Below are 21784 nucleotides of genomic sequence, written 5' to 3' on the forward strand. Positions count from 1 at the left end.
TGCTTTATTAATGCAGGAGGAGCTGGAAATGCACTGTAACCTGAGCTGACGGGTTTAGATTTGCAGCTCGATTAGAATATATGGCTTGGACTGAATGATGCGCGCGCTGAATGCCTTAGCATTTCCACTGAGACAATAGTATCAAGTGTGCTGGTGTCAAACCCACAATATGCTTTGTGTAGCAGCCTTGTATAGTTATAGGACCTGTGCCAAGATATCTGTTAGCATCACTGCTGTGGACAGCACGCACCCAGCTTTGAACACGTGAGAGCAGCGTAGCCTGGGATGAATTTTAAACACAGAAACCCGATGAATTTTTCAAAAGTGAAGAAGGGGAAAAAAAACGTTCACAGCGTGTTAATGAAATTGGTTGTAATTACAAGTCTGGCCGGCCCCTGAATTGGAGGTGGGACATTAAATATTTCTCTGCTTTGCTCCTACTAGAGCAGAAGAGACTTTGGCTTCATACATAAAACAGCTCAAAGTGCTCTGCGGAGTAATGAGCTATACAGTGGAGAGGAACGTGATAGCCAGCTGGGGCATGCTCAGCCATGTCCCATCTACCCAAGGGTCACTCAGACAGGCTGCTGGACAGGACAGCCCCGGGAGGGAACCCACTGCAGCAAAATTAAAAAGATGCCATTTTTGTAAGGCAGCTGCTCAAGGTCCTTCTTGAAGTTGTCCCCAAAGTCCATCAGTCAGGTTGTCTGGATCCCAGTTCAGGTTCCTGCAACATCCGTTTTCCTTTCTGTCTGCTCCCTTCCTCTCATATCCAAGCATCAACCATACTGTGAGGGAATCTATTCCTCGCTCTGCTTCTGAAGTCACTGTGTGACCTTGGGTGTGTCTTAAGTTCAGCTCCCAAACACTGGGCTCTCCCCAAGATTACTGGCCACTATTGAAAGACAACATACAGGCCTGCATTTGGTGAGTGTTTTTGTTGCGTGTTGTGGCTGGATGGGAAAAGATTCATTGTTCTTATTAATTATTATTCGCATTGCATTAGTACCCAGAGGTCCCATTCAGAATCCGGGCCCCATTATACATGCACTTAGGAAGAGGTCCAAGCTCCGTGTAATAATTTCCTTAGGTTTATAAACATGTTGGTTGAAGTGCTGCCTGCAGCCGATCATCTGGTCCTGCTTTGAGCAGAGGGTTGGACTAGATGACCTCCTGAGGTCCCTTCCAACCCTGATATTCTAGGATTCTATGATCTTGGTTTCATCTGAATTATTTTCAGGCTTGTGAAGTACAGTGAACAGTTTCTCTCCAATGATCCCATCATGTCTGGATGCCTCCCCAGCAACCCCTGGATAACTGATGACTCTGAGTTCTGGGAGCTCAATGCAAAGCTGTATGTATTTACTCTCCCACCAACTTGTGGCTTACAAAGCTTTTACGTTGCGGGATATTGAAATAAAAGAAGCATTGACCTACTCATGATATCCACTCTCCTGTGATAAGTGGCGATGCTTTCCTATTCTTCGCATGTGACGTAGCTTGACCGTGGAAAGGTCAGTGGTCCCTGGGCAGTGTTGACGTCTGTACTTGCAGTATCATCTGCCTTCTCTTTAAGTGTAGTCTTCCTTAATGGCGTGGGAGTTCATAAATTCATACCATGCCTCTGGGCCTAATTCTGCTCTTGGATGAGTGGGAGGGGCTCCCCCATTCACCCGAGAGCAGAATGTGGCCAATTGTGAGCAAGGGAGCATCCTTAGCTAAGTTATAGGTGTGGACCCCAGTCCTGGGCAGGCAAAAGTTCAGCAAGAGATTTCCCTGCCTAAGGCCTGAAGCATCAGCCCCAGACAGTGTGTCCCCTAACGGATCTATTCCACTGCAAGTGCACACATGAACTGGCCAGTTAGACTGGGTACACCGCTCTGTTGTGTTGCTGACGGGATGCAATGGCCCCCGGCCACTGCAGCCTCCAGATGGATGTTTTGTGTTGGATTCTAACCTCACGCCAATGTAAATCAGCAGGAGCAAGCCAGTGGTGTGGCACCAGTATAGAACTGGTGTAAATCAGAGCAGAATCGGCCCCTCTGACTGTCATTCCTGATCCCACAGTGCAGAAGGTTGTTTAATTGCCACTTACCTAGTCGGCTGATCTCAGGAGCTCATTACAGCGGACTGGAAAGCAGACGGCGCTGGGAAATCTCTTGGCACTCCAGCGAAGGGCGTTCTGTTTTTAATTAATATGCCCAATCCCGCAGCGAGCAGTGAGCTGACTCCAAGGGAAACGGTGGTGTTTGTGCTCAAACCTTTGCAGAGTGGAAATCCCTACCAGGATGCGCGTGGAGCGATGGGCCTTTAATTTTAACGAGCTGATGAGGGACCCGAAAGGCCGGCAGAACTTCCAGCTGTTCCTGAAGAAAGAATTCAGTGGTGGGTCTGTGTTCCTGTCCCTCCCCCATCACCTTCTCAGCATCACTACAGCATATTTACAACACACCGTGGCAGCTGACGGGGTATTTTTAGAAAGCCATTACCTTATAATAGGGGCAGTGATCTGAGACAAAAATGGGAAGGCTTAAGAAGTGACGTTGATGGTTGGGGAGACAGGCTGTGGAGTCAGTGCATGCAATACCATCTAGTGGCAGAGGACATAAAATGCAACAGCAAAGAACCCACTCTGCAGAGTGAGCTGGTTTGTTGCCAGAGCACCTACAAATCAACTGATGCTAATAAGAAATCGCACATGTCAATTTTATATGCACTTAGGGTGAAATTCATCCTTGTGCAGAGAGCCATCAAAAAGCCTACGCTAAACAGAAGGCCTCAGGGTGACTGTCATAATCGGAGAGTTTCAGGCGCACGGCTAACAAATATTGAATCAAGTGAATTCAACTGAGGGTTTTTATTTCACTCAGCCGTCATTTTCTTTGTCCCTCTCCCACCCTTGTCACTGATCCCTCATTATTCAGGAGAGAACCTGGGGTTCTGGGAAGCCTGTGAGGACCTGAAGTATGGAGACCAATCCAAGGTCAAAGAAAAAGCAGAAGAAATTTACAAGTGAGTGTTCGGACGCCTTGGTTTTCAGTCCATCTTCCTGATGTGTCGCCATCCCCATCCTTGTCTTGTGTTGCTCTCCTCTAGGAAAAGTGGATTGCTGTGTATCTGCCAGGATTTCCTTTGGGAGCTGGCATGAAGCACGCATGTGGGATAGTCCTACTGGAGGAAGGAAGCCCCTTTAGATAAAGAAAACAAACGTTTTATTATAAAGCAACTTCCCCCTTCCCCTATCCACCCAATGATTCATACAAGGGAGAGGGTGAGTCTTGCTGGGAGACAAAGCTCTGGGTTTTGCCTAAGTCTTATTCTGTGATGTTCAGCCTCCTCTATCCGGTCGGGAGAATGGGGATGGTCCATACTTCTCATTAGTGTTATGAGGCATCATTAATTAATGCTTGTGAAAGCGCTTGGAGCTTTCTGGATGAGAGGCTAACCCAAAGCCCATTGAAGTCTATGGAAAGACCCACATTGGGTTTTGGAGCAGGTCCTGAGTGCAAAATACTGTTAATACTGTAAATTGTGGCATCAAAGCATGTGATTGTAGGTGGTGCCTGAGGTGGTCATTCTGGCAAAAGGGAGGTTTACTACCCTACGGTATGACCAAGAACCAGGGGTTAATTCTGGCTGGCAGTTGGAACACTTTTCGTTCCATCCATGGAAGTTCTCACCTCATGAAATTGACTGTTTCTGGTTTCAGACTCTTCCTGGCTCCAGGGGCAAGGCGCTGGATTAACATTGATGGCACAACGATGGGCATCACAGTCAAAGGTCTCAAGCACCCTCATCGCTACGTTTTAGATGCTGCTCAGACTCATATTTATATGCTCATGAAAAAGGTTTGTCAATTGCTTACAAATCCGGAAGGCATCCCAGCTTGTCTGTGCCTTTCCGTGTCTCCGCATGCTGGCTGCTGGCGCTCCCAAGTGACCCCTATTTGAAAGGTGACAACTTGCTGCCCTGCAGTGGGAAAGAAATGGTACATGCCATGCCATTATAAGGCAACATGCTCTAGTTAGTGGATAGAACTCAGGGCTATGAGCTAGGAAGTCCCGAATTTGAATCTTAACTCTGGAGTTATAGATGCCCACCCTATTCGGTATCTATCATTTTGCATCCTAGATCAAGTCAGCATGAGGTAGGATGCACATTTGTATGGAGAAGCCTAAAGGAACTTAAGGGCAAATCCGGATCTTGAAGTACACTGCCATGACAGTGAGGGGAAATCTACACTGCAGTAAAGGAGCCCTGGCTGGCCCAGGTCAGCTGACCCAGGCTGGTGGGGTTCGGGCTGGAGGGCTAAAAACGGCAGTGTAGACGTTCGGGCTTGGGTTGGAGCCCAGGCTCTGAAACCCCACGAGAGGGGTGGGACTCAGAGCCCAGGCTCCAGGCCAAGCCCGAACGTCTATTTTTAGCCCTGCAGCCAAGCCCTGTGAGCCTGTGTCTGTGGACCCGGGCTCTGCGACTCGGGGCAGTGGGCTTTTTATTGCAGTGTAGACGTAGCCTAAAAGACCTTTGTCTTGAGCTAGGCTCATCAATCCCCTTTTCGTTCTGAATTCTACATCGGGGACTTTCCTGTTGGATGAGAAGCTGCTGGTTTTAATGAATAAGATCTGCTGGGCCAGACTTCCAATTTCTCAGCCTCATTGGCTCCGGAGCGGCTGCACTCAAAGATGATTTTAATTAGGCTGTTTGCAATCCATAACTACCGGTTTCCCTTTTTCCCCCAGTAGGACTCTTACGGTCGCTATTTAAAGTCTCCAATATACAAGGAGATGTTGGCCAAGGCCATTGTGCCCCAAGAGACAGTGAAAAAAAGGCAAGTAAATTGGGGTGTAATTGTGGGTTATGTGCTTTTTGATTGTACTGGGGATACAAAGAGCCTGAGTGTCAGCGAAATGACTGTGATTTAGACATTTGTTTAATTAAAGTGGCTTTAAGTCTTGCTGATTACCCTGTTGGTGTGTGAACCCCATGGAAACGGCTTGTGTGCAGTTCAGAGCCTATCTGGCAAGTGCTAAATCCTTTTTTGTCTATTGCGGCTGCATGCAAAGGCTGTGACTGTGGAGCTAATAATTACCCGCCCCCAGAGGGGTGCTGTACATCAGGCCTGAGAGAACCTACGCAGGGTTAAAGTGATCCCATCCAAAGCCCTCTGGGTTTTAAGGCAAGATGGGGTAACTATGTTCTGCTCCGTGGCACTTGGCATTTCTGTGGTGTTAGCGCTCACAGCCCTGCACTCGGATAGCTGTTTACACCAGTGCAAAGCAGAGCAGAGTCATCGTGTCCGACACTCCCTTTTGCACTGGTGGGAAGGAACGCTGGCACAAGGTGCCAGGCACTGGAAAATCCGGCTCCACAAGACTGTTTCCAGATCAAATGCTGGCTTCTCGTATCCGCTGGCGCAGCAGTTTCAGGGACTTCAGGCAGCCTGGTTTAAGTACAGTCGTCTCATCAGGCCAAACTTGCCATGTCCGAGCCAAAAGGGGTGGCGGCTGCCTCTGGAACAGGGAGCGCCTCTCTGTGCCCCTGACAGCCCATAACCCAGCAAGTAAGGAGGAGGGGGTCTCACAAGCTCTGCTCTCATAGGGCCTGATGCAAAGCCCATTGAAGTCAATGGAAAGACTCCTGCTAACTTCAATGGGCTCTGGATGAGGTTGTTACTGGGGGCCACCACTCCCAAGGGCAGGTCGTGTTACGGCCATTGAGGATCAGATACAGATGCCAGATTACCCCAGGCTTCAGGGACGTTGGGATCCCTGTCAGGAGATTGTGTTTTCTCTGCAGAGACACCAGCACTCGATTGGTTCTTGGGCCTTACCAAGCTGTGCAGAATCCTGGTCCAGGGCTCTTCCAGATACTACTGCAATAGTAGATGATAATTGATCAGAATTCCCTCCCTCCCCACCTCAGCAGATGCAACGTGCAGCTCCGTAACACGCCCAGCTGCCACCACTGTCTTGCTGCCGTGCCGCGCATCCTGGAGAGGTCGCTTGTAATTCTGGCAAATGCATTCATGTTTGCAGCTAGCTGCTCCCGGGATGTAATATTCACACTTCAGACAGCATCCAGCATATGCTGAGAGAGAAAAACACATCAAAGGCTGCTTATCTGATACTTGTTTTCATTGTTGTTGATAATGGTTCCATCACGGAAAAGCAAAGGAAGTGGAGAGAGAGAGAGATCTGTGCGTCACAGAGGACATGGAAGCTCCTGTTTAAACAGCCAAAGAGGGCCGTCAGAGCCCGATATGCCTTGCAAGTAGAGGTTAGAGAGGAGCCTTGCTCTAGGTCTGCTCAGAGTGGTGTTAGGTGAAACTGCTCAGGAAGGGAGGGAAGTAATTTGCAGCCAAACAGGCAGTGCATTTCACTACAGCAAGCGTTTAGGGCAGGGTTTGAGCATTGGTCTAATGGTGTTTCTCCACCTTTCTGATACCAGGGACTGGCTTGCTGCCTTCCTAAGCTGTGTCAGAGAGATCTCAAGGACCAGCGCCGGTCCACGGACCGTTTGTTGAGAAACACTAATAACTGCCCCTTGAAGTCAATGGTGAAGTGCCCACTGACGTCACTAGCAGTTAGCCAATGTTGAGAGCACTTGTAAAAATCTCACCCATCATTCCCATCCCTTCTAGCACATGTTTGATGATTAAGGACATAATGGCTCTGATCCTAATCCCATTGAGGTCAGTGGCACAACTCCCATTGACCTCAATGGTTCAGGCTCAGTGTTAGTTACCTTCTGATGTGTATAATGAAGGGCTAGTTTGCTATGCCCATATCTGGGACTAGGAGCAAGGACGCTTTTGTTCTGCTGTCTCTGCAACTGATTTGTGTGGCTTCAGTCCATTCACTGAGACCATGTTTGCTTTTAAAATGTGCACACTCCATACACCTCTTACTTTGCACATGCATTTGCCTAATTGGCACAGTGGTGGAAATGGCGCGTGCACTAATGCACGTTTACAAATCAGGTTCTTTGTCTTTCTGTATCTCAACATATCCTTCTGTGAAATGGGTATTATGTCACCTGTCTCCTAGGGCTGGTAGAATTCATAACCAGCTGCTGTTTGAAAGCGCCTTGAGATCCTTAGCTGAAAGATGCGATCAAAGTGTCCAGTATCAGCATCATATGTTATCTCATACATGCACCGCCTTTGTTCAGACGCTGTGACAGGAGCCCACACGCACATCTAATGCATAGCCTCAGGGATTTAATTGAATGGGCTGTTTCTGTAATTGGTATTTCTTCTCTACCTGGGGCCATCTGGATGCTCAGGGATTTCAGCCCAGGCGCTTCTTGCTCAGCGAATTGCTGTGTTATTTGCTGTGTATCGAAAACACATCTGTTACTTTGGAATAATTGGCACCAGCCAAGGGAAATTTGGGGGTTATTGTTGGACTTGGGGTGGTGTCGGAATTTAGATGTTTCTGTATCCAGTGTCCTCTCTAAGAGATTCTAAATGAGACAGGAGAGGGGGCTTGCTACTATTTTACAGCCATTTTCCTTGGTTAGGGACAGATTCTGCCACCTTTATTCGTGATAAGTCAGACCTTCCTGTGCAGATAGTTCCACTGATTTCAGTGTGAACTCAGAGTGATTACCGGTGCCAGAACTGGGCCCTCATTGATAGAGCTGGACAAAATATTCCCAGCATAATTTGAAATCCGTGACATTTGAGCCGTTTGGCCGATTCAAACCCGGTCCCATTTTCATGACGTCTTCATGGCACTGTGGAGCCTTTCCCAGCTAAGGGGTTTACATGACGTGTCTTAATCCTGCACAATCTCACCATCACGTTACTGCTGGTATGAAATTTCATAACAACGGACATCTGGGCGGCGTGAAAACGGGCCGGGAGGACGAAGGTGCAGGAAATGCCATGGGAAAAGTCTGCTCAGTGCATCCTGCGGCTGAACTGCACTGGCATCGGTGGGGCGATAGTCACGCGCAGACAGAAACGTTTGCAGCATCGGGGACTGAGTCTGGGGCCCAGCCTGGCTCCTGAAGAAGCTAAGGGGAGTTAATTGTGGCAGGGCCGGGCCCTTGGGCTGGGTTCTGCTGCCATGTCTGGAATGTGAGTCTGTAGCAAGCGCATTCTGCACCCTGGGTTAAGCAGGTCGTTTACTCCAAATGGAGGACACTAACAACCCCCCTCCCTCCACGCAGGTCCCTTGGGCTTTTGGTGACAGGGACCCATTTTCTGGTCAGTTTTGCCTCTGTCCCCCAGTAACTCCCTGCTTCTCTCTCTCTCTCTCTGTGCTTAGTTCCAGTTTCCCATTCGCACGCCGTCACCTCCGCTCCAGCCCCAGCCCCGTCGTCCTGAGGCAGCAGGAAGAGGAGGCCCAGGCCAAAGAAGCAGCAACAAATGTGGATATTACCCAGGTTATGAGCAAACTGGACCGTAGGAGCCAGCTCCAGCAGGAGCTTCCTAAGTAGGCTCTAGATCCTTGTCTAGGGCACAAAGCCGGGGAAAGACAAGACAAGGGGCTGCTGGCAAGGCCGGGCCTGAGATTCCTGCCCCCCGCCTGCAGGTGTCAGTGCTGCTTTACCTTTCCAGACCCCTTCCTCCCTGCAACCTGCTTTCCTGCAGGTTGCCATGGCATCTAGCAGCAGATGTCACGTCACAGGCTCGGCAATGCTGCTAGAGTCAGAAAGCCGGCTGGGTCCGAATCGCATTGTGGGTCCCAGGCGATGTGCTCCTTTTACAAGTCCGGGAAGGGGTGTTTTATAACTGCCCCAAACCCTGCCCGGGATCCAAAACTCCCATCTGTGTCTCTCCGCTTCTTAAATCCCTGCCTGCGACCCAGAGAACTCGGATCGTGATTCTGTTACGATGCCCAAGGCAGCGTAGCACTCAGCTCCTTCTCCTGTGCCCGTCCTCTGGGTCCGCTGGGGCAGAGCCACCCCACCCCAGGGAGAGCACAAGAAGGTCCATCACCTCTTGGCACTCTCAGGCATGCTGTGGGAGCATGCCCACCGCTAGTACCCCAAGCACTGCTCTGAGCAGCTGGCCAGCTCTGCTTCGGGCATCTTGCACCCATGTGGCAATAGGAGGGAGCACATGGAGGCTGCAGTTGTGCTCAGCTGCTGTGCAGAAGGATGGGGTGGATGCCTGGTGGGAGCAACAAGGTTAACATTTCCAAAGGCACCTAGGCGGTTTGGATGCCCTACTCATTTTAATGGTAATTGGGCCCCCATATTCCCTAGGCAGCTTTGAAGATCTCAGCCTAGAGGTGGTTAGCAGTGAGAGCGATTTCTCCTTCTCCCTCATGAACTCACCCATGTAATGAGTCATGCATGGACCTGGAGGGAAGAGCAGCTTCCTGCTAGGACAGACGGGTGGAAGAGCAGTGCCTTGCTCCGTTAGCAAAGCCTGTCTTGCTCTTGTCTTGTCTTTGCCCTGCGATGCTCTTTCCCCTTGTTAAAAATGAACAAACCTCAGCTTCCAGTGGTCATCCCGGCTTGTGGCCCAGAAGCCGCTGTGATCGGGAGAGGTCAGAAGGGCTTATTCAGCCCCTAGTGGAATAAAATACTCTCCTGTTCCTTTTTGGAGGGGATGGGGAGTGGAAATTACTTCCTGAAACCTAAACCCTCCAGTTAGGTACAAAACACATTTCAGGGAGATACAAACCTGCCTGGGAAGCCCCTGGGGCTGGACCAGCCAAGGTCACCAGGACACGATGGGATTTGTGGAAAACCCAGGGGCGGAAGGTAAAGAAGTTTCCTCCTCCTTCAGAATTTAGGGGATGCTGGGGGATGGGCAAACATTGAGGCTCAGACAACGTTTTAATCCTTTCGGTCTTGCTCATCCACTGCTCTCGCTGGGATGATTTTACTGGAGGCAGCGAGAGCAGGATGTGGCTGGCAACAGGGTGGAGGTGCTGTGGAGGTGAAGAATCCCAGAAGCAGTTTCTCCTCTTTATCTGGACATGAGTTTCAGCCTTTCTGCACTGGGGGCAGAGCCATGCCAGTACACTTGTTCAGGAGCCAGTGTAGTTCAGCTCCCCGAGCATTTGTCAAGGTCACAGGCTCAGCGGCCGTTGCTCAGGAGTTCTGTGCTGCATCCACATCAGGCTCTCGCCATGCTGTGCGGTGGTGCATTTCAGAGAGACGCCATCCGTACCATGTAAGGGTTTGGAGCTGTGAGCTGGGGAGCCTCTGACATTCCCCGTTATCACCTTGGGCCACTCGGTGAGGTCCCTTCTCAGGCCAAACTCTTGCAAGTCGATGGGAGCGGGTGCAGCTGTGTTCCACCCAGGACTTTGTGTCCAAGACAGCAGCCAGTCCTAATGTCCTGGGCAGTGGGGGGAGGGAGGAGGCCAAGGGAAGTCCTTCCATCTCTCACACGCATTGCTTCTATTCTGGGCTGCTTCTTTCTTTTACTGTTACCCCCCACTCCTCCCATAGAGATGCCCTCACCAGTCAGTTAGACCAACGAAGGCCTCCCCTGAGGTTGGAATCCCATCGGCAGTCAGGCGCTAACAGTGGGCATAGAGAATCCTGTCCTTGGAGGCACCTCATTGACCTTCCCAGGAAAAGCCAGGTTCCAATCAGCCTAGGGGAGTTAGGCACACAAATCCCATTATTAATGACATGACTCCATTAGGCTCCTTTAAAAATCCTAGCTCGAGAGTCCAGATTGTGCCAGGTTCTGCTCCCACTCTAGCCTAGACCGTCACCTTTCTGCTGCAGCCCCTTTCTGAACTGTGGTCAGATCCCATTACATTTGTCCAGTCCTCGTTTCCTCCCGGGCATAGGTGAGAATGTGCCGAACGTGCACATCAGAACATGCTAGAGTGCCGCCTTTGGCATGGTAGGTAAGAAACTGACAGGTAAGAACAAACTTTTGTTGTAATGGGAACATGCAGCGTTAGAAGAATAATGATTAACCCCCCCAAGGGTTTTGGAAGGGATATAAATGGTCATGCATCAGGGTATATGCCAGCCTCCAGCTAATAGGGGTCAGGAAGAACCTTTCCTGGGGGACAGGTTACTCCCCATCTGCCTCCTACAGGATTTCTTGCACCTTCCTCTGAAGCAGCTGGTACTGGCTGTTAGTGGAGACAGGATACTGGGCTCGATGGACTGCTGGTCTGATCCAGTCTGGCCGTCCCTGTGTCCCATTCTGGTATCACTGTAAAATGAGAGGAGCTCCTCTTCTAACGTTTGGTTAGGGTGCAGGAGGCTCTCCTGAGCTGCGCTAACATAATGACAGCTAGGTCTTCCCGGAGGAGTTGAAACAACATGTGGTGTGTTTGGTTTGTTCACTCTGATTTGGATGCCTGCCCGTTAAAGCTCTGCTCTTGCTCCTGTTGAAGTCAATGGCATTATCCCCATTGCTTTTAGTGGGAGCAGGAGCGGGCACTACATTCTCAAACGTATCCCACACTTGGCAGGGTCAGTTCTGCACGGTGCTGGGCACTGTCAGCTACTCTCCACTGACATGGTTATTGAGGGCACTCTGCAGTTAGCAAGGTCAGTCTGAGGCAATGTGGGATCTCCTGTAAGCTTATGTACAGCTAAGGGAAACCAAGGACCATGTGAGCTCTATATTCTCTCTATAGGTTGTACTATACCTAGCACAATGGGTCCCTGATACACAATTGGGGCTCCTAGATGCTGTCATAACACAAATAATAAAATAGGTCCCAGTCAGTCGGCTTAATGAATCGATTTTAGTTCTCACCTCCATTGACTGGTTTCCCCAGATTTTATCTAAGTCCCAACACTGCCCAGCCATCATTTCTACCGTGCAATCAGAGGTGTGACTAGATAGAGGTGTAGCTAACTCCAACAACAGCAGCCGGGAAGGCACAGCAGTAGGGGCAGCAGCATGGGTTAGCTGCTTGCATCTGTACCCAAGGTCCTAGGTGGGCCTGACCAGCCCACGTTGCTGCAGTTTCACTGTGTCGATATGTGCTTCAGTCACACCTCTGATGCAGCGTAGGCAGACCCTGTGAGTGTGAAACATCTACCCAGGATTGGCAAGATCATGACCAAATACCAACACTCTTAGAAGTAAGCTCATTTTTGGTGCCCCGTCTCACAGTGTATTCCATTTGTAGCTGGCTGCGTTCACCCCTTGCTCTTCATCTTCTCTGAGTAGGCCTATTTATCGGCCATCCCCCTCAGCATGCTATGAATTGAACTTCACTCCGTATCTGCCATTGGATTTCGTGTCCATTGGATTTCATTGCATTCCAATGGATCTCCATTGATTTTTAGCCATCATTTCTTTGTTTTATTTGCTTTAGCTCATCTGTCTAATAAAAGTGTATGTAGAAAATGGAAAAGACCATTGTGTTTGTCCTTCATTGTGTTGTCTCTTTGCATGTGTGTATTTACTTTTTGTGCTGCTGCTTTTAACATTTTTGTTTAAACAGTTGAGCATATTTTTATTTCTGCTGGTAGAGACTTATTTAGAACCTTATGGTAAAGCCATGCCTTGGAGAAGCCTGAAATGCATCATCTAGGATAAAACCATTAGCAAATTATCCTTCTGAGCCTGTGTAACCCAAGGTGAGGGTGCACACTCGGTCTCCCATGGAGGTCACAAGACTTACAGCCGCAGCTAGACAGCCTTGGTGCTTGTGCTTCATAGTTCTGGAGGTCCCTGGGTCAGTCCTTGAGGAGGCAGCCAAGATGGTGTCCGTCACACATGCACCTTCAAGTCAGATCTTAGCCTGGTTATGCCATCCATAACCAAAGTCCCGCCCTCACTACATGCTTTAACCATGTTGTAATGGATTGGGGGGCTAACCGGGTTGTCACTAGATACACTCCCCAGTTGTAACTAGCAACAACAGAGCCTTATAGTCTCCCAGAACTCCCTGCTTACAACTAATCTCTTTTTAATGAATTAGGTAAGATGAGCTCCCTTATGACAACCGTGGCCCAATCCAGCGGTTGTTGAAGCCAATAGGAATCTTTCCAGTGACTTCAGTGGATTCTCAATCAGGCCCCAGGTCCCCTCTAGCTCCCCTTTTTGATACATCAGTGTATATGCTTGAGTAACTCTGTCCAAGTCTCTGAAATGCTGAGATATTCCGACTCTCTAGAGAGCGATGATTTCCCAAAGGCAGATTGGGATCTGGAGCCCCATCATCTGGCTCATCCATTCTTCCTGCTAGCTCATGGAGACAGACCTTTACACCCTCACTGAACTCCCTACTGCTGCTCTGATTCTGTGAGCACCTCCACGCCTCACCGTCCCTAAGCCCCGTCCTGTGGCATGAAATGAATCCATCATTCATTCTCGTTCTGGCCTAAGCATTGCCGTATACGTGCAGCCACGGCCTGTTCTGTGCAATCCCAGCTATGCTTACAGATGGCCATATCAGCATGTAAGGGAAAGAAAGAAGAGATGACTTCTTCAATACCTCATTCCCCTGGAGATCTGCCATCTTCAAGGCCAATGGGAGGGAGTTCGGTGGATGGAAGCATCTGCATAGCTAGGATAGCGCTAGTTCTTCTCAGTGCAGCTCAAAGCAACAAGTTTAGAGTTCCCCAAAGTCTGACTGAGCCAGAGGAGAGAGGTCATGGAGGGGACAGCTCCTGCTTGTCAGAAAGCCCTCAAAGCATCCCACCCAACCTATCCTGAATGCGGGAGGAGAATCCCTCACATCGTGGGGTGTCATGAATCAGGTTTGCTCATGACAATCAGGTTTGAAAAGTGCTGTATTCGGTGGCATGGAGGCAGCGGCATTTGTCAGGGAATTGTATCTTTCTTTTTTTTTTTTTTTAGCTCCTCTGTCCTTTGTTCTTCAAGGAGGTTCAATCCCTATTTTCTCTTGCCCGCTCTTTCTTATATTAACAAACATAAGAAAAGATAATAAGAGTAGTTGATCTGATGATGCGGAAACCCACCACAGGCAACAAGGTAGAACAAAACTCTGCATCTGGCTTCCCTCTGGTTCTTTGATGCAGGGACAGACAGGCAGGGATTGTCCTGTCCCAAGTGCACAGTGCTTTTGGGGGAGGATGCTCTGAAGATAACACCAAGTTGTATCCTTTGGAGAGGAGAGTCAGAGTTTGGAGTGAAGAAAAGCTGGCAGCTCCCCTGTGCCGCTAAGATTTGGCTGAGCTGACAGGACAAGCAAAGGCAACTTGCATTAACAATACTGCAATGATCTAGGGGACTGGTCCAGGGGTAGGGCAGGTGACTGGGAATCAGGAGATGTAGGTTCTGATCCTGGGCAAGTCACATCTCTATGCTTCATTTTACCTGGCTCTATAAAGGGGATAATGATACTCACCCGCCTTCGCAAAGCCATTTGTGATCTTGGGGTGAAAAGTGATAGATCAGAGCTGAGTTAGCTGCCCTAAGGCCCTGCAAAAGGCAGTGAGAGATGGGTCTCAAGGCAATCCCCCAGCTCAGCACTCTGGAATGTCTAGACCCACACGTGGATACGTTTCTTGCTGTCCGGGCCCATCTTGTTAGAGGTGAGCTCAAGCTTCAAAAGTCTGGGTCTGGATTCAAACCTTCCTCCAAGCTCGGTGTGTTCTTGGTGGGATTTTGGCTCAGACCATTATTAATGGCCTGTGAAATGCAGGCACTGATCCAGGTCCAAATTCCTCCAGGGTGCATTGGGGTTGCAGTGAGTTTGGGGCCACTCCTGTGGAAGCAGTTTCCAGCGCTGGTTTGGTGGAGCTACCGTGATGGTTTGACCCAGCTGCCACCATCTCTCATGTGTTCTGCTCCTTTCCCTTCCCTCCTTTTCTCCTGGGTTATTTCCCCTCCTTTTAATTTTCTGTCCAGTCTCTCTCTTTTGTTCTCCATATTTTTCCTTTCCTTTGCTCTGCCCTCTAGCTGCTCCCTTTCTCAATTCCCTCACGGCCCCATGGACTCCATGCTGCTCAGCTAGGAATGCCCCTGGGTGGCTGTAGGAGCAGACAGCCGCTTGAACCAGCAGACAGGAGCCTCTTTGAGGGGACACATCCAGGGTCAGGTAGCGCTTCTCCTCTCCACCCATGGCCTAGTCAGAGGCCCTCCATGTGGGGAAATTCTAGCCTATGTGTTCATCAGCCTCACCTACAATACGGGCCACAAGCTGTCAACCTGATTCGCCATCCAAGTCTTCGCTCTCTGGAGTGTTGTTATTAATAATCCTCAGCATTTCTATGGCACGGTAGATGTGCCAGGGGTAATTCAGTGGTAGGCAGATAAATTGGTTCCTGCTGTTATGGATCTGACAACCACCATTACTATGTACATCCTGCAGGGATGCCAGGTCCTGCAGATCCAAGAACACAAGCCTCTATCATTTGAGCTAAGAGAGAGCTCTTCCAGCAGTAGTGGGTCCCTTAGCCTATCTCAGGGCCAGTCACTAGAGGGCACCATCACACAGTCTCTCATATACACAGTCTACCTACCTACCTTCCGAGGTATTTACCTGCCCCACATTGCTGTGATCTCTGAGCTCCAGTAAACTATATATCCCCCAAAATGCTCATAATCTCTCACTTGCCTTCTCCGGGGGAATTATTTCCAGTTGGTAGCTAGAGGGAGGGTTTTGGGGCTTGGTGTTGTGTATCCCATGACTAGCAGGCAGCTTTTCCTGCTCTAAAATGTCTCCTTTTCTTCTCTGCAGTTGTGTCAGTTCACTGCTCCGGTCCCTCACCTGGCTGTGTACACCGGTACCTCTGTTCCTTCATCTCCATCAGCTCCGCACCCCTCCTGCCACATCCCAAACAACCTGCCTTCCCAATCCCCTGGACACATCACTCTGCCAAACAGCACTGTCTGCCCCTCACCCATTAGCGTAGCCCTGGACAGCACCCCCTGCTTGGAGAGGAAGTGGGAAGCCAATGAGTCTAACACTAACCACTTTCCTTCTATCACTGAGAGCACAGAGATTTCCATGGACTCTGAATCAGGCACTTGCAACAGCCAGGTGCCGGGGAACATGGAAGCCAAGGTGCCTCCCAAATCCCGGACGACCTTGTCCTTCAGCAGGTTCTTGAAACGGGGATGTTTAAACTCACCGGTGTTTGCCACTTTCTCGCCGAAATGCCCGGCTGTCACCCATGGAAAGGTCCAGCCACTGGATGACCTGGAACAACAACTGCAGCAGAAGTCCAAAAAAGTGACCAAGTGAGTATACCTGTGGTGTGTGAAGGAACTCAGCTCTGAGTGATTACAGGCGTCCAGCCTGGGTAAGAGGGACTCCCAGGTAGTGGTGTCTGCACCTCGCTAGCCATGCTCTCTCCGCCTAATTATATGTTGCTCTCTGGCACATGAAGGGGCCTCCCATGGAGCAGACATGGCCCCCTGAGAACATCTGAGTGGGCCAGGTGCAGAGAGGGAGATGGACAGAGCTCACAGTGCTACAGCTATACTCTCAGAACGGGATTGCGAGAAGTAGGGTATAAATTAGCACATCTCTGAGATGGCTCTAACACTAGGGGCACTGAAGAGTCTCAGAACATGGGGCGTGCGAAGGTGGCTTACCACCCCGCCCACCCCCTCCGGCACCGCACTCAGCGCGGGGCCAGAGTAACTGAGAATGGCGCTCTCTGTCTCTCACCGATGAGTGGAAGAGCCCTGAGAAGTCAGAGGATCTTGCCAAGATGCCTACAACTTCCGAAAAGCTCTTCAACTTGTCAGAATTTTCAAATAAGGAGACGGGGGAAGGGAAAGAGGGAAATACCCAGTAGGCAAACACCCCCTCCCCCAACACCACCGGCCTTTGGGGCAGGCTCTCAGCGACGACGATCGCCGGAGGCTGCAGCTGGTGAGCCCCGGGGGTTAGACCCCCAAGCTCAGCGGTGGGAGGAAGGGCAGAGATCTCTTCCAGCGTTTCCCAAGCCCCCAGCTCTTGCTTAACTTCTATAGCTAGGCCCGGCCTGCTGTGCCTAAACCAGTTTCACACCTGCTCCCAGACACCTGTCCATTGTGTGCGTGAAACCATTCATCTCCTCTGCTCTTTGGGCCAACAGGAAGCTTGCGGATGGGGTGGGCATGGGGATGACACCCCAACCCTGTAGAGACAAGCTAGGAGCCAGCCAGAGGAACAACACAAACATTAGCCAACAGAGCAGCCCCCGTTTCCCTTTCAGCCCAGGGATAGGGAGGCTGCAAGATAGCATTTCTGCCACCGCCTGCTGGTGTGGGAGGCTACAGATGAGCCTCACCTGCAGGCCCTGCTGCCTTCCCCTGGAGCCGGTCTGGATTCAGAGCTAGCCCTGCAGGGCAGCAGCCCCCAAGGTAAGCCAGTGCCCGGGGCCCGTAGCTCTGCAAGGGAGGGGGTAACTCAGCAATGTCGCTCACTTTCCCTGCCCTGTGCCCTCCTGCCCCGCATTACGTGGGCTGCAAATCCCCATGTCAGCCTGCTGCTTGCAATGCTCCTGGGGGGCCTGGCCGCACAGAGGGTTTTTTCAGGGGTGGTGGTGGCTGGGACCAAATCTGAAATGGAGCCTCTCCCCCCCCCCTTTCTAAAAGCCTTACCACTGAGGGAAGCACTGGAGGAGAGGGGGTATTGCAGAGTGAGCTGTGTGGGTTACATCTGCGCCTGTAGCGGTGGCTTGGCTCCTATCCCATGGGGCTGGGCTCATCTCCTGCCTGGGTGTTGAGACCCGGCTCACAGAGCCGTGACTCAGGTTTGGGCCAACTGCCCTCCGTTGTGACAGAGGGATGCTGTGACCCCGTCTGGCTTGGTTTGGGGCCCTGTCAAAGGGTTCCTTTTGCCCTCGGGCTGCCCTGCCCGTGGATTCAGCAGGGAGCGCATGGGAGTTTGGTTTGGCAGGATTTGTGTCCGTGAGAACGAGCTGCCTGGGTTATTGTGGTTCTGAGGCTCCCTGCACCCCAGTGCCTGAGCGTATTTGACATACCCTACCCCTTCCTCCGTGTCGTCGTCTTTCCTCCTCCTCACCTCTCTCGGACCCAGCTGTATCTGGGGGTGTAGCCAGGGATCTTCCAACCCTCCGCTCGGCCCAGGCCTGCACAAGAATGGGGAGTTTGGCTCGGGCTCAGTGGTTACGGCTTTCGCCTAGGATTTAGGAGACCTGGCTTCAAGTTCCTGCTCCGCTACAGACTCCCTGGGTGACTTTGGGCAAGTCCCTTAGCATCTGTCCCCACCTGAAAAACCAGGATAATATTGCCTCCTTACCCGCTGTGAGGATAAATCCTGTTTCCCCAGGGCCCAAATGGGTAGCCCATATTCAGGGCCTTGCTGGGCTGTTTCTATTAGGAGAAGAAATTGATTATTAGTCAGGTTTTGGTGCAATCCTGTTTATTTACAAAGAATGTGGACACAGCCCTGTTTCCCTCACCACAGTAGAAACAAACAGCAGCAGGGAGTTTCTTGGCTCACAGTTTCCAAGCCTGCCTCTCCAGCCAGTCCTTTGTCCCACAGAGCTCTGTCTCTGCTCCCTCTCAGGGCTGCCTTCATGACTGCTTCTCTCACTGTCTCCTGGCTTTCGGGTTCCTTTCACCCACACACAGCTGCCAACCGGTAATAGCTCCAGCCCCCGTGTTTGCAATCAGTCTCCAGGGAAACACCTCAGCCCCCAGGGTTTAGCCTTGCTGTGCTGGTCCGTGTCTTGTGCGGTGGCTTCTACTGTGTCAGCTATCACTAAACAAAGGACACTTAATTTCTCCTTCATTAATCCAGCACACGAGTGCTTAGACTTCACCCAGATCTGTGACTGGTGGCAGCCATTCGCCTCTTCCAACAGAGCAAAACATTAAAGATTGTGAGGTGCACAGATACTGTGACGATGGAGAGCATACAAGTATGATAGACAAATAGAGCTGCAGGGACTGATGGTGAGGGAGGAAGGCTGCTGACATACACACATTGAGCCTCCTCGGAGTCTGTATCCTTCCCGGTCATCTTACCTCATGCAGGGCTCTCCGAGCTAATGTGTTTTCCTGCAAGAAGAACTGAGACTCAGGCCCACAAAGGGATTTTTTTTTTTACAGTCTAATTGAAAACCACAGCTCAGGAGAGCTTGTTTGGTTTTTGTGCTGCCTGTCTCCAGGCACAGTCGATCTTCAAATGATGCCTTTGTCCTGGTGTGAGCACTTTGTTCTTGTGCTGAATGGCCACCTTGGCAATAGGCAGAGAGGGTGGCAGCATTCCTGGAAAGATCCAGCACTGGTTGTTGCCCTTAAAGACATTAGTGGGTAATGTCAGACCAGTCTAGCAAGTAGGCCTCCCAAATCTGACTTCTCAGACTCCGCTGAATTTCCAAATGCACTCCTATGGCTTTGGTTCCAACACCAGAAGGAGTCTTTCCCCAGATCTGGTTCAGATGTGGCCCACGGAGGTGGAAGAACAGATAACAAGATGGGGGGAACCTAGTGAGGTGATCTCAAGAGTTCCACCATTTGGGGTCAAAATAGTACAACACCAGCCTATGACCCAAGAGGTGTTGGCCTGGAGATTCCATCACCCTCAGGCCTTAGCCCTGGTTCCTCTCCTAGCCTAAAATTAATCCAAATGGAAAGCCCTCCCCTGCCACTTTTAGGTCTATCTCTGCTCCTGACCAGGTAACTGAGCCTAAACTGCAAAAACAGAAGCACAAATTCAAGACCTCTTAATTCACTTGGCTGTGGAACTGTGGCACTCAGCACTTTTGCTTCAGTGGGGTTGGTATGTGTATTCTCCCCTCTTCAAGCCACGTGGTTTGAGCATTGGCCTGCTAAACCCAGGGTTGTGAGTTCAATCCTTGAGGGGGCCATTTAGGGAACTGGGGTAAAAATCTGTCTGGGGATTGGCCCTGCCTTGAGCAGGGGGTTGGACTAGATGACCTCCTGAGGTCCCTTCCAACCCTGATATTCTATGAAATAGAAAAACTCAAAGCCAAACTCCATGCTGTGCGTTGGTTGTCTTCAGAAAGCACTTCAGAAAGTGCCTTGTGTATGACGAGTTTTCATTTTACAACACAGCTTCTTCCAGATAAAAGTGGATATTCCTCTGGAGAGCAGAATCTACCCAATAGACTCAGAGGAGGAAGAGGAGGACTGCCCCCGGGCTTGTAAGGACTCTGTGAAGGAAGTTATCTGCCCTTGGGAGAACTTTACAGAACAAGGGAAAGCTGGATAACAAGCAACTCTTAAGGCAGACAGGATGTGACCTACTTATAAATGGATGTTTTCTTTCCAGGCCCTGACTCTGCAAGGTTCACCACGTACAGTTCAATATATGAACCATGCTGCTAAAAAAGTGCATTAGAATTATGCTTCAGCGTCAAAGAGGCTCAAACCACCCTGGTTATGAGTAATAGACCCAGTTGCGCACATCTGTGTGTAATTCGGGAACTCTAAGTGTCTCCTGACCTATTTTCCTTCATATCTTTAGAAAGTCAGACTCATCTGTTACTGACTTTTTGATAAATGAACCTTATTTGCTGCCTTATAGCTGATAAAAATATGTCCTCGGAGATACTCTCTCATATGTAAGTAGTTTCTTGATCCTGAGGTGTTAGTAAGTGCTGTGCTGGTGAAATGTAATTGTCTTGAAGGCCTTTCTAAGACTGGAATTCAGACTTTAAGCATCTCCAAAGTTTGGGTGTCTTTGGAATCTGGGTTTGAGTTCAGGCCCATCTCTAATTATTAACAGCTTTGAATTTTAAAGCAATGTAACTTGAAGGCATCTGATGGCTGGGGATGGGGGGGAAATCTAAGCTCAGACATCCTCATGGGCCAACTGTAAGGTAGATGGATTGGCATAACCCACTAGCCAACAACAAAAGTGAACCCCACAGAAAACAAAGGACTTCTTATCTTCCACTTACCTCCAATAGGCCTTCAGTGCCAAGATGGGTCTTGACACCGAGGGTCCAACCACCCTTCTGAACGATTGGGAAGATCGGGATTGGCCCTAGATCCAAACTCAGTAGATTGGGCCCATCTGAACGTTACATTGATATGTTGTGCCACGCCTTAACTGCATCTCTGCCAAGAGTGTTAGAAATCACCTTCCTTGTACGGTGTCAGTACATCAAGAGAGTCCTCTTCTTCTCAGTTTCTACAGACGAGTCCATGTACAGTGGCAGTCCCTAAACATGACTAACCTTGGGTGTTGTTTTGTAAATAGGCCACGTGGCCCACGACTGTAGGTGTTGGCGTTATTTTGTATTTTCTAATGGTATGTGGAGATGTGTCCATGTTAATTTGAAATGGTTCAACACGCTGATTCCGACTGCAGCATTTAAAGTCTTCACCTCTCCTGCCCGCGATAACATGGACAATTTCTGTAGCTGGAAGTAAAGCTGCTGTTTAACACATTGTACTTGATTGAGCCCAACGCAGTTCGCTGTATTGGCTGTTTCAGCTGAAGATCTGCTTTCGAGTCCTTCTCTTTAGTGATGGGCCATTGTGTGAATTCCGCCCCCTCCCCCTCAGTCCCCACCATGAAGCTCAGGCTGTTCAGATTCATGGTTCTGGCTCCGGCCCATCACCACTTGCTTTTGATTAACATAGATATAAACACTGGGGTGGGTCAGAGGGACACCAGTGGAATCATTGAATAGAGCCCAGCTTGGCAAGGCTGTAATAGGACAACCTCTCTTCTTTAATCTCCTCTGAAGGAGCTTGTTTTTAAGGGTTGAGGGGGGAAGGCGGAGGGGGGAGGGTCTCTGGAGCTCTCCCAGTGCCCCCCACCTGGCATGGTCCTGTCATAGTGACCCACACTCTTTGCAGGATGTGGTTCCCACCCTGCTCCTGTGTCAGGTGGATGTGAGATGCTCCCTTCCGCCTCTTGGGAGCTGCCAGGCTGCCCACAAACAGAGACGGATTCTCCTCTCAATGACCTCCACGAAAACCAGGAGG

The 21784-nt window shown here is 50.2% G+C and overlaps 1 protein-coding gene across 2 annotated transcripts in view; it reads left to right on the top strand.

The window, feature by feature from the left end:
- The window catches only part of RGS9 (regulator of G protein signaling 9), a 67762-nt gene extending 46517 nt beyond the window's left edge, over window positions 1-21245 (top strand). Inside the window, exons 12-19 of one of the 2 annotated variants that reach the window (XM_054048371.1) lie at window positions 1241-1354; window positions 2270-2385; window positions 2925-3012; window positions 3710-3848; window positions 4743-4828; window positions 8274-8391; window positions 15600-16102; window positions 19901-21245. In XM_054048371.1, the coding sequence (XP_053904346.1) occupies window positions 1241-1354; window positions 2270-2385; window positions 2925-3012; window positions 3710-3848; window positions 4743-4828; window positions 8274-8391; window positions 15600-16102; window positions 19901-20057 (1321 nt within the window). In that variant the 3' untranslated portion in view covers window positions 20058-21245. Of the gene's footprint in view, window positions 1-1240; window positions 1355-2269; window positions 2386-2924; window positions 3013-3709; window positions 3849-4739; window positions 4829-8273; window positions 8392-15599; window positions 16103-19900 lie in introns of those variants that run through there. The other variant, XM_054048372.1, reaches the window with a different exon arrangement.
- The last annotated feature ends 539 nt before the right edge of the window (window positions 21246-21784 follow it).

The sequence above is a fragment of the Malaclemys terrapin genome, chromosome 13 (assembly GCF_027887155.1).
Source record: "Malaclemys terrapin pileata isolate rMalTer1 chromosome 13, rMalTer1.hap1, whole genome shotgun sequence".
Classification (NCBI taxonomy): domain Eukaryota; kingdom Metazoa; phylum Chordata; order Testudines; family Emydidae; genus Malaclemys; species Malaclemys terrapin.